General features: G+C 41.8%; 1 protein-coding gene across 1 annotated transcript in view; it reads left to right on the top strand.

Annotated features, from left to right (window-relative positions):
• CDC42EP1 (CDC42 effector protein 1) overlaps nucleotides 1–4,841 on the top strand; it is a 58,692-nt gene extending 53,851 nt beyond the window's left edge. The window contains exon 3 of the mRNA XM_075320832.1: nucleotides 198–4,841. Within this exon, the coding sequence (XP_075176947.1) occupies nucleotides 198–736 (539 nt within the window). The 3' untranslated portion in view covers nucleotides 737–4,841. The remainder of the gene's footprint in view (nucleotides 1–197) is intronic.
• Nucleotides 4,842–16,768: the final 11,927 nt, after the last annotated feature.

Below are 16,768 nucleotides of genomic sequence, written 5' to 3'. Positions count from 1 at the left end.
CTGCTGCTGCCAGCACTGAGAACTGTTGATCAGCGGGGTGCCGGATGTCGAACCCAAGCCGATGAGACATTGATGGCCTATCCCAAGGATAGACCATCAATATTAAATTAGAGAACAGCCTCTTTAATTCTCTGATCATATATTGCACAGTTACTGGACTACAGCACAATATAACACTTTTGTATTTTTCTGTGCAGGTCTAGGATCTGGATTTTGCACCATGCCTAGGCTCTCATCCTCAGAGGATCCTTCAGAGGATACTAGCTCTCAAAAACCCGATGAAGACTGGGCCAGTTCCGGTTTTCCTGATACAGAGGAATGCAGCGTCTGCACCATTCCTTCGGAGCCTTCTAGCAGTCTGTGGCACGCTGACTCCATGCAATCCTTAGTTATGGACTTTGGCCCATCACTCATGACTGAGATCCTAGAGGGTATTAGTTTCTCACATACTCCCCAGAAAGCAGAAGGCGCAAGTGTTGTCCACGAACAAAGTATGTTATCGACTACCACCGAGCCGTCCAACTTTAATGAAACGTTAGAAAAAAGCCAATCTGAAGCACATCAATTCCATTGTGATATTCATGAGTCAAAAGGTTTTGAAAGTTGGGAACCAACTACTATAGCGGAGGAAATGGAAATTGATACAGACAGTGGGATAACAGGATCGGAGCAGGGAAGCAGATGTATCACCGCAGAATTATATGATTCTGGTGATGGCTCTGAAATAGAAATGTAGACATTTCTAGAATATTAACAAAGACTTTGGGGATTTGTACATAACTTTACAAAGTTATATTTTTACTGATGAAAGTCACCATTTTAAGAGCATACACTAGTATTGTTTATGAACTGAGAGTACATATGTAACCTCATACACAATATATTTTAATTGATTGAGAACCTCCATACAGAAGAACAATATCTACCTGCAAGATATCAAGTCGTTCCTCAACTCTACTAATAGATAAATGAGAAAAGTTAAATGCTCAATCCAAAGAAGAACCTTTGTTTCTGATCATCTGATCATTAAAACTCCATACTGGATCATCAGGATCATAATGGATCATCATGGATCATAATGGATCATCAGGACGTCTTCAGCTTTATTGTGTGATGTCATATATATAAAGATGTACGGTATGCAATACTGGTCAAAAGCTTGGACACATCTGTTTATGCAATGGTTTTACTTGATCTTAATGGAATTGCACTTTGTTCATACAGGCTGAAGGCAGCAAGACCACGAAAGAACAAATATGGAATCTTCAAAGTACACTATACACACCCTTGGCATTATCTTTTGCAGCTTCATCGGGTAGTCCCCTGAAATGGCTGAAGTTCTCAGAGGTGCCAAAGACTTATTGACTGTTTGGCCTTTAACTCATCCCAAACCATCCCAATTGAGTTGAGGTCGGGTTATTGTTGAGGTTATACCATCTGACCCAGTACTCCAACCCCTTCCTTCTTGGTCATATAGCCCATAAATAGCCTGGAGCTCTATTTTATTTTAATGACCTGTTGTAACACAAATAATGGTCCCACTAAGTGCAGACCAGATGGGATGCCATTGCCGAAGGCAGTGGTAGCTATACTGGGTAGGTGTGCCTTGAATTTGGCATAAATCAACAAGTGTCATCAGCATAGCACCCCACACCATAACCCTCCACCTCCCCACCATAAGTCATGTTTGGCATGGCACCTTTTATGCAATGCATCTCCCAAAGACATGATGGTTGTTACCAAAAATCTTCAATTTTGACTGTAATGACTTCTTTGTAGCAATTCAACTTCAAAGTCCTGTTTCTCCAATCTCCACTGAACAGTTGAGGTTGAGCTGTGTCTACTACTTGATATCTGTTCATGATATTTAAAGGCTGTTATCTGAAGTGCTGTCAATTTATATTTTTGAAGATTGGTAACTCTGATGAACTTATCCTCTGCAGCAGAGGTAGTTCTTGGTCTTTCTTTCCTGGAGCGATCCTTATGATAGCCAATTTCATCATAGTGATTGTTGGTTTTCATGACTGCACTTGAAAATGTTTCAAGGTTCTAGCAATTTTCTAGATTGACTGACCTTCATATCTTATAGTAATAGATTGTCATTTCTCTTTATGTAGTTGATTGGTTGATTTTGTTAGTGACATATTCTGGTTTAGAAACTGTACACCGCCACCTGTGTACCTCTTAAAACACCTGATGGTCAAAACATTTTCTCAAGACCATAGATTCCACAAATTAACTCTTGATGAGGCATACCGGTTCATTGAAAGCCATTCCAGGTGATCCTCGATGAAGCTGCCTGAGAAAATGCTAAGGGTGTGTAAAGCTGTCATGAGAGAAAAAGGGGGGTACTTTGAAGAATCCAAGGTTTTCATCAAATTACGGGAGGGGGGTTACACTTGTTTCTTTATGTCTTGATTCCATATATGCTGCTTTAAGTGTGAATGTACATTTCAATAATAACAAAAAAAACACTGCATGAGCAGGGGTGTCCAAAGTTTTGACTGGTACTGTATTTGACAAACCTTGCAATCTTATCAAAAAAGTCTACCATTAACATACTGATGAGTCAAATTTATTGATCATTTGAGTATGGAATTCAGGTATTTTTTTAATTAATAATACTTAAAAATGCTACAAAAGAAATTATATCTTAAAGGGAACTTGTGTGGTGATTCATGCTGCCTGTAGTTTGGGTATCATGAACATAGAACAAACTCTTTAATTACAGATATCTATGTTTTACTCTAAAAGACTATGACATTTCAGGGAAAACATACTTTATGTAGGATCAGAGCAACAACGAGACTAAAGGGTCCCATTATACCCATAAGATAAGTCATCCAAAATGGTGATTTTTGACCATAATAATGGCTATTTCGATGAATTGATCGATTAATTTCTTTAACAAATGCCTGACCGATCAATAATCATTACTTTTCAAAGCATTGATCAGGGATGTTAGATTTTTTCAGAAGATAATACGCATTGGCTTCATCACTAATGGAAAAATGCCAACAGGAATTATGTCTACTGAGATGCAATTTTTTACATCATCCTATTTTGTAATGTTTATGGGTACCTTAAAGGGTTATTCCATCTCCAAGATCCTAACCTAATATGTAGTAGGTGTAATAATAATATTAGCAAATACTTCCAATTAGAAATGTAGTATAGTTCTCCTGATTAGCTATGTCACTTACCTCATCTGCAGGGTATTGCAGCTTACGTATCCATAGTTATGTCCAAATATATAGTAATAGTTTGTTGCTGGTGATTGTAATTATGGATACCTAAGCTGCAATGCCCTGCACATGAGGTGTATCAGGAGAACTATACTACATTTGTAATTGGAGGTATTTGCTAATATTCTTCTTATTATAGTTACTACATATTGAGATAGGATCTTGGAGATGGGAATACCCCTTTAAATAACTTATCACCGCAACCCACAAATTGACACATGTCTCTGCAATGATTAGCTTCCCAAATACTCCAAAAAGTCACTCCAAGGAGCCTGAGAAGGCTATTTACCATTGCAACTCACTCTTCTATTCCCACCTTTCCAAGGTCCTCCACCTGCTCGAGAGCAGCAAAATAGATATGGGACAAGAATATATATATACAGTACAGACCAAAGGTTTGGACACATCTTCTCATTCACAGAGTTTTCTTTATTTTCAGGACTCTGAAAATTGTAGATTCACATTGAAGGCAACAAAACTATGAATTAAAACATGTGGAATGAAATAAAAAATCTTTTGCTTTGATTACTGCTTTGCACACTCTTGGCATTCTCTTGATGAGCTTCAAGAGGTAGTCACCGGAAATGGTTTTCCAACAGTCTTGAAGGAGTTCCCAGAGATGCTTAGCACTTGTTGGCCCTTTTGCCTTCACTCTGCGGTCCAGCTCACCCCAAACCATCTCGATTGGGTTCAGGTCTGGTGACTATGGAGGCCAGGTCATCTGGCGTAGCATCCCATCACTCTCCTTCGTAGTCAAATAGCCCTTACACAGCCTGGAGGTGTGTTTGGGGTCATTGTCCTGTTGAAAAATAAATGATGGTCCAACTAAACGCAAACGGAATGGAATAGAACGCCGCTGCAAGATGCTGTGGTAGCCATGCTGGTTCAGTATGCCTTCAATTTTGAATAAATCCCCAACAGTGTCACCAGCAAAGCACCCCCACACCATCACACCTCCTCCTCCATGCTTCACGGTGGGAACCAGCCATGTGGAGTCCATCGGTTCACCTTTTGTACAAAGACACGGTGGTTGGATCCAAAGATCTCAAATTTGGACTCATCAGACCAAAGCACAGATTTCCACTGGTCTAATATCCATTCCTTGTGTTCTTTAGCCCAAACAAGTCTCTTCTGCTTGTTGCCTGCCCTTAGCAGTGGTTTCCTAGCAGCTATTTTACCATGAAGGCCTGCTGCACAAAGTCTCCCCTTAAAGGTCCAGTCACACTAAGCAACTTACCAGCGATCCCAACAACGATAGGGATCGCTGGTAAGTTGCTAGGAGGTTGCTGGTGAGATGTCACACTGCGACGCTCCAGCGATCCCACCAGCAACCTGACCTGGCAGGGATCGCTGGAGCGTGGCTACACGAGTTGCTGGTGAGCTCACCAGCAACCAGTGACAAGCCCCCAGCGCCGCGTGGAAGATGCTGTGCTTGGTAACTAAGGTAAATATCGGGTAACCAACCCGATATTTACCTTGGTTACCACCGCACGCAGCTACACGTGCAGAGAGCAGGGAGCAGCGCACACTGAGCGCTGGCTCCTTGCTCTCCTAGTTACAGCACACATCGGGTTAATTAACCCGATGTGTGCTGCAGCTAAATGTGCACAGAGCAGGGAGCAGCGCACAATGCTTAGCGCTGGCTCCTTGCTCTCCTAGTTACAGCACACATCGGGTTAATTAACCCGATGTGTGCTGCAGCTACATGTGCACAGAGCAGGAGCCGGCACTGACAGTGAGAGTGGAGGAGGCTGGTATCGAAGGTAAATATCGGGTAACCAAGGACAGGGCTTCTTGGTTACCCGATGTTTACTGTGGTTACCAGCCTCCGCAGAAGCCGGCTCCTGCTGCCTGCACATTTAGTTGTTGCTCTGTCGCTGTCACACACAGCGATCTGTGCTTCACAGCGGGATAGCAACAACTAAAAAATGGCCCAGGACATTCAGCAACAACCAACGACCTCACAGCAGGGGCCAGGTTGTTGCTGGATGTCACACACAGCAACATCGCTAGCAACGTCACAAAAGTTGTTCGTTAGCAGCGATGTTGCTAGCGATGTTGCTTAGTGTGACGGGGCCTTAACAGTTCTAGAGATGAGAAGGTGTGTCCAAACCTTTGGTCTGTACTGTATATATATATATATATATATATATATATATATATATATACAGAGAGAGAGAGATATGAATATATATAAATATATCTATCTATCTATCTGTGTGTACATATATATATATATATATATATATAAATATATATATCTGTATATATAAATATATATATTTATATCTATATATGTTTATATATATATCTTTACATGTGTATATACATATATATATATATATGTATATGTACACTGTATATATACATATATATATATATATATATATATATATATATATTTTATTTATAGAGATATATATATATATATATATATATATATATATATATATATATATGTATATATAGACATAGATGTATTTCCAAAGATATAGCTATATATATATATATATATATATATATATATATATATATACACAGTATATACAGGTACAAATAATTATATGTAACTATATATCTTTGTAAATATACAGTATATATATATATATATATATATATATATATATATATATATATATATATAAATATATATATATATTCCTGTCCCATATATATTTATGCATATTAACGCATTCTGAGTAGTTTTCCAATACAATATACATTGGTAGAAGACCCCTTTAACACTTTAACATGGCCAATTTTTGCTTTTATTTATTTATTTTTTTTAATTCTGAATTTTCTCTGGGAAAGACAATTTGTTTTATTGTAAATTGAAGATATCCATATCTGAAGTGTTAGTATTTATTTGTGGAATAAAAAAAAAATGAGTTAAATGTAGACCCAGCGCAATTTCAGATTATTGTTGATCTCAGCCAATATTGATGTAAAGTAAAACAGTGGGAACATTGTACATGTCGTTAAGGATCACGTCAAAAAGTAAACTTGTCTTCAACATCTGTTTGTTTCCGATTTCAGTTTTGCTATTATTCCCAGATGTTACAGAATAAACCATTGGCTTAAGTTCAGGTCTAAATCTGAACATAATTTACCCATGCTCCTAGACAATGAAGAACCAAATTACACGTTTCAATGTTCCAACATTCCGTCTTCCAAAAAAGTGAAATCGTTCTGGTCAGAAAGCCAACAAGGGTTGCCAAATCATACAAGAATACTAAAAGCAATGGACGACCTCTACACAAACCCAGCTCGAGCCGTATTCTCATAGATTTATAGAAAGGCCCATGAGTGTGATTTTTGGCTCTTGTTTACAGCACCTTTATTATGAAGAACGTCAAAGCAAAAATGTCAGCTTTATAAAGAGCACTTTGTTTGATAGATCTGTCTGTTTAGAATACTTTACAATGGCATGTGGTTTGGCATACAGTTCCATTTCAGTTTATTTTTTATCTTTTTCACAATATATCATCATCGTGAACAAATACTAGTCCATCCATTCTCCCATACCAGTTGTTCAAAGGTTAAAATTGCAGCCGCCGTAATCCTTGGCCTTCTGAAAAATTCTATTCGATGTGACATTTGAGCAAAACATCTTGTGCACCGTGTTGTTGTACAAGGTTTGGATGAAAAACTATTTTTTTTATCTACCTTGAATCCTCGAGTGCCGAAACCGCAGACTTACAATATCTTCAACCTATGCAACTCATCCCAGCCTCAATATCCTCAGCTTAATTTTAGGGAGGGGGGGGGGGTTGAATATTTTTAAACCAGTCCCATAGGGTCCATAGTCATCCATTCGTTTAGGGAGTTGTATATGTGACCAATCACTTTGGAGTGTCCCCCAAACACCACCCCCAATTTGGAAATCTACATCTTTCTATAAACTCTTTAAGTTGTTAAAAGCCAGAACTTAAAGAGGACCAACCATCAGGATTTTGCTATATGAGGTAAAGGCAGTGCCATACAGGCACTAAGATGCTGAATCCAGGAATATCTCTTATAGAAAGATCCGATGCTTGGTTGATGAAATATTTTTAATCAAAGTTGCAGAAATGCATTTCACTTTGATTGACAGGTGCAACGGGGGTGGACATTTATGGCTCAGGTCCTCGTGTTTATTCCTCCTCTTCCGGCTTCCTCCTGGCTTGCCCCCTTTTCTGTATTTGAATATCGCACCGTGCCACCATTGCTATTGTTGGCGGCCCATGCACAATGCCACAGTACTCAGGTCTTCATTAAAATGGCGATCTTCAGCGCTTCTTAGGCGCCATTTTATTGTATACACTGCGGTAAAGACTATGAGAAGCATTGGTGCATGTGCAGATTTTTATATTTTGTTTTTACATCTGTGCACACGCTGATGATTCTCATAGTCTTCACCGCAGTGTGTTCAATAAAATGGCGTTGAAAATCGCGGTATGCTGGAGATCGCCCTTTTAATGAAGACCTGAGTACTGTGGCAATCTGCACGTGCCGCCAACAATAACAATGGCAGCACGGCGCGATATTCAAATAAAGAAAAGGAGGCAAACCAGAGGATGCTGGAGGAGGAATAAACGCGAGGACCCAACCCACAAAGGCCTGTCCCTGTTGCACCTGTCAATCAAAGTGCAGAGCATTTCTGTAACTTTCATTAAAGATATTTCATCAACAAGGCATCTGATCTCTCTATAACAGGTATGCCTGGATTCAGCATCCGAGAGCCTGTATAGCATTGCCTTTACCTCATATAGCAAAATCCTGATGGTTGGTCCTCTTTAAGTTGTGGCTTTCAATGACTTTAAGGGGTACTTTACACGTTGCGACATCGCTAGCATCGGCTAGCAATGTCAAACGCGATAGCACCCGCCCCCGTCGCACATGCGATATCTGGTGATTGCTGCCGTAGTGAACATTATCGCTACGGCAGCTTCACACGCACATACCTTGTCAGCGACGTCGCGGTGACTGCCGAACAATCCCTCCTTCAAGGGGGAGGTGCGTTCGGCGTCACCGCGACTTCTCCGCGACGTCACTAAGCGGCTGGCTAATAGAAGCGGAGGGGCGGAGATGAGCGGGACATAACATCCCGCCCACCTCCTTCCTTCCACATTGCCGGTGGACGCAGGTAAGGAGATGTTTGTCGTTCCTGCGGTGTCACACACAGCGATGTGTGGTGCTGCAGGAACGACAAACAACATTGTACCTGCGGCCGAATCGACATATGGAAATCAACGACGTTACGAAGATCAGCGAGATTGTACGCTTCTGCGCTCGTTCATCATCGCACCTAGGATTTACACGTTGCGATGTCGCTACCGACGCTGGATTTGCGCCAGTATCGACGTGACCCCGGCGATATATCGGTAGCGATGTCGCAATGTGTAAAGCCCGCTTAAGAGTCTATGGAAAGAGATGTAGATTTCCAAATTGGGGGTGGTGTTTGGGGGGGGACACTCCAAAGTGGTCACATATACAACTCCCTAAGCAGATGGATGACTATGTAAACTGGACCCTATGGGACTGGTTCAAAAATATTCAGGAAACTTACCCTCATTATTAGTAGTTGTTTTATGGTGTATATTACCAATTTGTACAATGTACTTATGCAATATAGACAATGCGGTGCACATGCGGGTCATTGCTGAATGTAGATTTCCTATGTATCTAACATTATTCTGTTTATGCATGTTTCTGTCAAAAGGCAATAAAAAATAAAAAATAAAGAAAAACACAAATACATTGTATTGATCACTATGAATTTTGCTTCTTGTTATGTAACAGAATCAACTTATCTTATAACCAAGAATAAATATCATTGTAATGAAATATTCAAGGTTTTGTGGTTTGTTTTTCCAGGAATGCAACATTTGGAAATGAAGGGTGTCTTTATGTATTAATGGGATTGTCCACTGATACCATAGCCTTAAGGGGTACTTTGCACGTTGCGACATCGCTAGCATTGGATAGTCCCCGCTCCCGTCGCACATGCGATATCTTGTGATAGCTGCCGTAGCAAACATTATCGCTACGGCAGCTTCACACGCATTTACCTGCCCTGCGACGTCGCTGTTGCCGGCCACCCGCCTCCTTCCTGAGGGGGCGGGTCGTGCGGCATCACAGCGACGTCACACGGCAGGCGGCCAATAGATGAGGAGGGGCGGAGATGAGCAGGATGTAACATCCCGCCCACCTCCTTCCTTCCGCATAGGCGGTGGAGGCAGGTAAGGAGATGTTTGTCGTTCCTGCGGTGTCACACACAGCGATGTGTGATACCGCAGGAACGACGAACAACATCAATACGTACGAGACAACGATTTTTGGTTTTTGGACGACCTCTCCAAAACGCTGATCAACAGCGGTGTTGGCTGTTGGAACCCGGCTGATCAGACATTGATGACCTATCCTGATGGGAAAAGAGACAGACCTTGATAGAGACAGACGGGGAAAGAGACAGAGAAACAGAGACAGGAAAGGAAAGAGACAAACAGAGACAGGCAGACAGGGAAAGAGACAGACAGGAAATGACACAGACAAAGATGGACAAAGACAGACAGGGAATGAGACAGAAAAAGAGATGGGGAGACAGACGGGGAAAGAGATAGACCTGGAAAGAGACAGATGGGGAAAGAAACAGAGAGATAGAGACAGACAAAGAAAGAGACAGACAGAGATAGGCAGACAGGGAAAGAGACAGACGGGCAAAGAGACAGACGGGGAAAGAGACAGACGGGGAAAGAGACAGACGGGGAAAGAGACAGACCTGGAAAGAGACAGACAGGGAAAGAGACAGAAAGGGAAAGAGACAGACCTGGAAAGAAATAGACCTGGAAAGAGACAGACCATGAAAGAGATAAATGGGGAAAGAGATAGACCTGGAAAGAGACAGATGGGGAAAGAAACAGAGAGATAGAGACAGACAAAGAAAGAGACAGACAGAGATAGGCAGACAGGGAAAGAGACAGACGGGGAAAGAGACAGATGGGGAAAGAGACAGATGGGGAAAGAGACAGATGGGGAAAGAGACAGATGGGGAAAGAGACAGACGGGGAAAGAGACAGACAGGGAAAGAGACAGACAGGGAAAGAGACAGATGGGGAAAGAGACAGACCAGGAAAGAGACAGACAGGGAAAGAGACAGACAGGGAAAGAGACAGACCTGGAAAGAAATAGACCTGGAAAGAGACAGACCAGGAAAGAGATAAATGGGGAAAGAGACAGACCTGGAAAGAGACAGACCTGGAAAGAGACAGACGGGAAAAGAGACAGACCTGGAAAGAGACAGACAGGGAAAGAGACAGACCTGGAAAGAAATAGACCTGGAAAGAGACAGACCAAGAAAGAGACAAATGGGGAAAGAGACAGACCTGGAAAGAGACAGACGGGAAAAGAGACAGATGGGGAAAGAGACAGACGGGCAAAGAGACAGATGGGAAAAGAGACAGACAGGGAAAGAGACAGATGGATAGAGACAGACTGGGAAAGAGATACAGACAGAGATAAAAAGAAAAACAAGCACCAGGCACTCCACCGCTTGTTGAGAGTGTGGTGACTAAGGTTGCCTTTACCAGGAAGAGAGAGAGAGAATCACATGGTATACACTGCTAGTGGAGAGCACCATACTTGAACTTCCTTTGTTCGCTTTTCAACCATCATAAGACAGGTTCTTGAAGAAGGTCCAATCAGCGACCGAAACGTTGAACTGCTTGAAGTTGCAATCAAATTCATTCTTTTTTCACATCAATTGGAGTGCCTGGTGCTTATTTTTTTCATATGGACTTGGACCCTACCTGAGCACCCATACCCTCACAGAAGTGCCTTGACAATCTCTTATAGACATAGAGATAGACACAGAGATAGAGAGAGATGGACAGACACAGAGATAGAGACACAGACAGACACAGAGACACAGAGATAGAGACAGACTGATACAAAGACAGACAGAGAGATAGAAAAAGACAGACAGAGACATAGACACAGACAGACAATGAAAGAGACAGAAAGAGAGACAGACAGACAGCGCCATACAGACAGAGACTGGGAGAAAGACAGAGAGACAGTTACTATCCCGAGCAACGCCCTGGTACTACAGCTAGTTAACTATAAAGTGTACAATGATGATAATTATTAGTGATGAGTGAACACTACCATGCTCAGGTGCTTGGTACTCGAAATTAGTGATGAGCGGGCACTACTATACTTAGGTGCTTGATACTTGTATCTAGTGATGAGCGAACACTACCATGCTCGGATGCTCGATATTCGAAACTAGTGATGAGTGAGCACTACCATACGCAGGTGCTTAGTACTTGAAACTAGTGATGAGCAGGCACTACCATGCTCGGGTACCCTGTACTCGTAACTAGTGATGAGCGAGCACTACCATGCTCAGGTGCTCGGTACTCGTAATTAGTGATGAGCGGACACTACCATGCTCGGGTACTCTGTACTCGTAACTAATGATGAGCGAGCACTACCATGCTCAGGTGCTTGGTACTAGTAACTAGTAATGAGCAAGCACTACCATGCGCAGGTGCTTAGTACTTGAAACTAGTGATGAGCAGGCACTACCATGCTCGGGTACCCTGTACTCGAAACTAGTGATGAGCAGGCACTACCATGCTCAGGTGCTCGGTACTCGTAATTAGTGATGAGCGGACACTACCATGCTCGGGTACTCTGTACTCGTAACTAATGATGAGCGAGCACTGCCATGCTCAGGTGCTTGGTACTAGTAACTAGTAATGAGCGGGCACTACCATGCTCGGGTGCTTGGTACTAGTAACTAGTAATGAGCAAGCACTACCATGCTCGGGTGCTTGGTACTCGTAACTAGTGATGAGGGAGCACTACCATGCTCGGGTACTCTGTACTCGTAACTAATGATGAGCGAGCACTGCCATGCTCAGGTGCTTGGTACTAGTAACTAGTGATGAGGGAGCACTACCATTCCTGGGTGCTCATAACTTGTAACTAGCAATGAGCGAACACTACTACGCTCGGGTGCTCGGCACTCATAACGAGGAGTTGGCTGATTGGACTGGCTCAAGTCATATAACAAGTATAATGAAAGTCAATGGGGAACTCGAGCTTTTTTCTGGAAGATCTTCCTTTGACTTCCATTATACTCAGTGCACAACTCAAGCCCTTCTGAGCGTCCAACTGCTCGTTTCAAATACTGAGCACCTGAACATGGTAGTGCCAACTCATCACTAAAATTATAGTAAAATAATATGTATAACTTTCTTTAGCTTAAAAAAAAATCATCGAAGCATCGATTTTTTCTAGGGCAACAAAGTACCCTATTTTTTGGACTGCCCTGGAATAACTGGATTATCGGCAGCCCTGGTGGCTGACCATATAGCATGTATGGACAGGGTCTGCCAGTTAGTTCATAAACTAAAAATCTCATTTTTTCATATAGCAGTAATGCAGTACCAGAGTTCCCTTATACATTGATGGCATTTAGTGTGCGGCTGTATCCATTTTGTATTTGCTAGGTTTTTTCAGCTGGCACCTATACACACTTGTAGGATGTGCAGGTCAGTCTTTTGAAATATTTGCCAGTTAGTTAGCACCTCTGGCTAATAAAGTAGCTGATTGACCTCTAGAATTTCTGTAAAGTTCTCTAGGGTTAAAAGATCTAATTTGCAGCCAAATTAAGCAATTTTTATGGAAAGAAAATGTAACCAAGATAGTTGCCCAATAAATCTGATTTATTGTCATAGATGTATCAAGGGAGACAGACAGCCATGTGCTTTCTGGCAATAGAGGGTCACAGTGTTTGGCTTCACAAAATGCTCCCTGACTTTCAATTGTTCCTGCTGTTAGTATTCATTGTATTAGGTAGCTTTCCTGCTGGATTTTCATCTCTTCCCCCTTTGACCCAGCAGAGCTCTTCTTCCACCCAGCTGCTGATTATCAGTATTTTCCATGTGACTCCTTTCTTCCCTGGACTTGTTCTAGTGATATTATTCAGTTCATTCAAGCTCTGGTTGCAAGCAGGTGGCTTGTACTCATCTGTGGTATCATTGCTGAGACCTTGCTGAACTTCTTCCTTTGAATCATCTGTGGATAAGTGGTTAATGCTTTTTCCCATGTGTCCTCCTTGTGTCTTCTATAGTGTTTAGTGGGGTTGACGAGGACCCATTTTAGGGTCCAGCGCTAGGGATACCTAGGGTCAGGTATCCGGCTCAGCGCATAGGTGCGGAATCTATCAAAGGTGATGAGGGACCCCAGGGTCTAGCACTAAGGTCAGGTATCTGGCTCTGCACATAGTACAGAACCCATCTAGGGTTATGAGTGACCCCAGGGATCAGAAGTAGGGTTGGTCAGGGGTCACCATCTTCCCCTTCCCTTCCCTTTCGCCGTTCACTTGGTACTTCCCCATACCTAGTGTAACATTTACAGTTAGGTCCAGAAATATTTGGACAGTGACACAATTTTCGCGAGTTGGGCTCTGCATGCCACCACATTGGATTTGAAATGAAACCTCTACAACAGAATTCAAGTGCAGATTGTAACGTTTAATTTGAAGGTTTGAACAAAAATATCTGATAGAAATTGTAGGAATTGTACACATTTCTTTACAAACACTCCACATTTTAGGAGGTCAAAAGTAATTGGACAAATAAACCAAACCCAAACAAAATATTTTTATTTTCAATATTTTGTTGCGAATCCTTTGGAGGCAATCACTGCCTTAAGTCTGGAACCCATGGACATCACCAAACGCTGGGTTTCCTCCTTCTTAATGCTTTGCCAGGCCTTTACAGCCGCAGCCTTCAGGTCTTGCTTGTTTGTGGGTCTTTCCGTCTTAAGTCTGGATTTGAGCAAGTGAAATGCATGCTCAATTGGGTTAAGATCTGGTGATTGACTTGGCGATTGCAGAATGTTCCACTTTTTTGCACTCATGAACTCCTGGGTAGCTTTGGCTGTATGCTTGGGGTCATTGTCCATCTGTACTATGAAGCGCCGTCCGATCAACTTTGCGGCATTTGGCTGAATCTGGGCTGAAAGTATATCCCGGTACACTTCAGAATTCATCCGGCTACTCTTGTCTGCTGTTATGTCATCAATAAACACAAGTGACCCAGTGCCATTGAAAGCCATGCATGCCCATGCCATCACGTTGCCTCCACCATGTTTTACAGAGGATGTGGTGTGCCTTGGATCATGTGCCGTTCCTTTTCTTTTCCAAACTTTTTTCTTCCCATCATTCTGGTACAGGTTGATCTTGGTCTCATCTGTCCATAGAATACTTTTCCAGAACTGAGCTGGCTTCATGAGGTGTTTTTCAGCAAATTTAACTCTGGCCTGTCTATTTTTGGAATTGATGAATGGTTTGCATCTAGATGTGAACCCTTTGTATTTACTTTCATGGAGTCTTCTCTTTACTGTTGACTTAGAGACAGATACACCTACTTCACTGAGAGTGTTCTGGACTTCAGTTGATGTTGTGAACGGGTTCTTCTTCACCAAAGAAAGTATGCGGCGATCATCCACCACTGTTGTCATCCGTGGACGCCCAGGCCTTTTTGAGTTCCCAAGCTCACCAGTCAATTCCTTTTTTCTCAGAATGTACCCGACTGTTGATTTTGCTACTCCAAGCATGTCTGCTATCTCTCTGATGGATTTTTTTCTTTTTTTTCAGCCTCAGGATGTTCTGATTCACCTCAATTGAGAGTTGCTTAGACCGCATGTTGTCTGGTCACAGCAACAGCTTCCAAATGCAAAACCACACACCTGTAATCAACCCCAGACCTTTTAACTACTTCATTGATTACAGGTTAACGAGGGAGACGCCTTCAGAGTTAATTGCAGCCCTTAGAGTCCCTTGTCCAATTACTTTTGGTCCCTTGAAAAAGAGGAGGCTATGCATTGCAGAGCTATGATTCCTAAACCCTTTCTCCGATTTGGATGTGAAAACTCTCATATTGCAGCTGGGAGTGTGCACTTTCAGCCCATATTATATATATAATTGTATTTCTGAACATGTTTTTGTAAACAGCTAAAATAACAAAACTTGTGTCACTGTCCAAATATTTCTGGACCTAACTGTATATGGCGTCATATGTTAGACAGTATGTCCTAGTGCAACCATGTTGGGTTACTATACTCTGTATACTGTTTTGTAAGCTGGCAGCTTTTCAAACTCTAGAAGAGAGAAAGAAATGGGTTTCGAGTGGTGCGGAGATAAACATTTTAAGCTCCTGACAATGAAGATCTTGTATAAACATCAGTTTTGTTCCTGTTCCAGGGCCAGCTTTATCATCTCCTGTAGAGTGACTCCGATGAATGTGAAGTCACTGCTGTTTTATGTGAATATCTGATGTAAGATGAGATATTTATGCACTCACGTGCTGTTTTCTCACATACTTGTTTCGGTATGTCAATGACATTTTGCATTCTGGGAGGGTTAACGTTTAGACATTATCAAGTTCCGAAACTTTTTGGCACACACCACCTGACATTCCATGTACACAGTGAGAATATTACGCCTTTTGTCCTAGAAGGACGAGACTTTTATGCTTTGAAATTTGTTAAAAACCAAGAGATAAAGGAATAGGCTAGCACAGACTATGTCTAACCCTCCCGGAAAGCAAATCCCTCCCTCCGACGTCTGATGAGTAAAATATAGATTGTAGAATTTTTTTAAAAAAAATTGGCAAACAGATCAAGTTGCAAACACTTAACATTTCAAAGTCTAATCCTGGTTATTAGTTTGACATTTCCCATATAAATACAGTATATCCTTGGATCCGTCATAAAACACTTAAAAGGTTTTATGTTTTCGGAAAAACCCTTTACCCTGGCTGCAATGGGTTTTAAAACACAATCTGGGCTTTCCTCACCCTCCCTGGGGCCAGCTCAGTCTCCCTTGTGTCATCTACTCGGGCAGAGCCGCTGAGCTACCTTATTAGCTGCACTGCTATCAATGTGATGTCAATGCCATCGACTATAACAGAGACTGGGAGGAACGGTAGAGACTCAGCGCTGGACCCGGTGAGGGTGAGGATAGCGCAGTTCATGTTTGTCTTTTTTTAAACTACAGAAGAGGGAGGCATGTAGGGGGTCTTCAGAAATGTTATACCTAAATTAATAAAAAAATGGCTGCTTTTTTATTTTTCAAAAATTATTTACTTAGGATATACAGCAACCATTATCTGCATCATAACAACACGGAAAAGACAGGAAAGAAAAAACTAAACCCATACAGTGTAGAGCAGAGTTGGGCAATTCATTTTATTGAAGGGTTACATGACAAACCAAAACTTTTGTGGATGGTCAAACCAATCAACGGTAATTAATTTTGATTAATATTATAAACTTATTATTTCATATTTATGTTAACCCCTTCACAACATTCGGCATAAGTGTATATCATGGTCGGGAAGGGATTCCCACAAAATAATATACACTTCATACAGCAGGCCATTGTGGATCAGTATCGGATTCCCATCTATCAGCTTCAAGATTAAAGGCAATCCATCGGTTCCTCAGTTTTGTCAAATATTACCGCCATT

The sequence above is a fragment of the Anomaloglossus baeobatrachus genome, chromosome 8 (genome assembly GCF_048569485.1).
Source record: "Anomaloglossus baeobatrachus isolate aAnoBae1 chromosome 8, aAnoBae1.hap1, whole genome shotgun sequence".
Lineage (NCBI taxonomy): Eukaryota > Metazoa > Chordata > Amphibia > Anura > Aromobatidae > Anomaloglossus > Anomaloglossus baeobatrachus.
The sequence above is the reverse complement of the archived record's forward strand: the minus strand, read 5'-3'. Positions and strand labels throughout refer to the sequence as shown.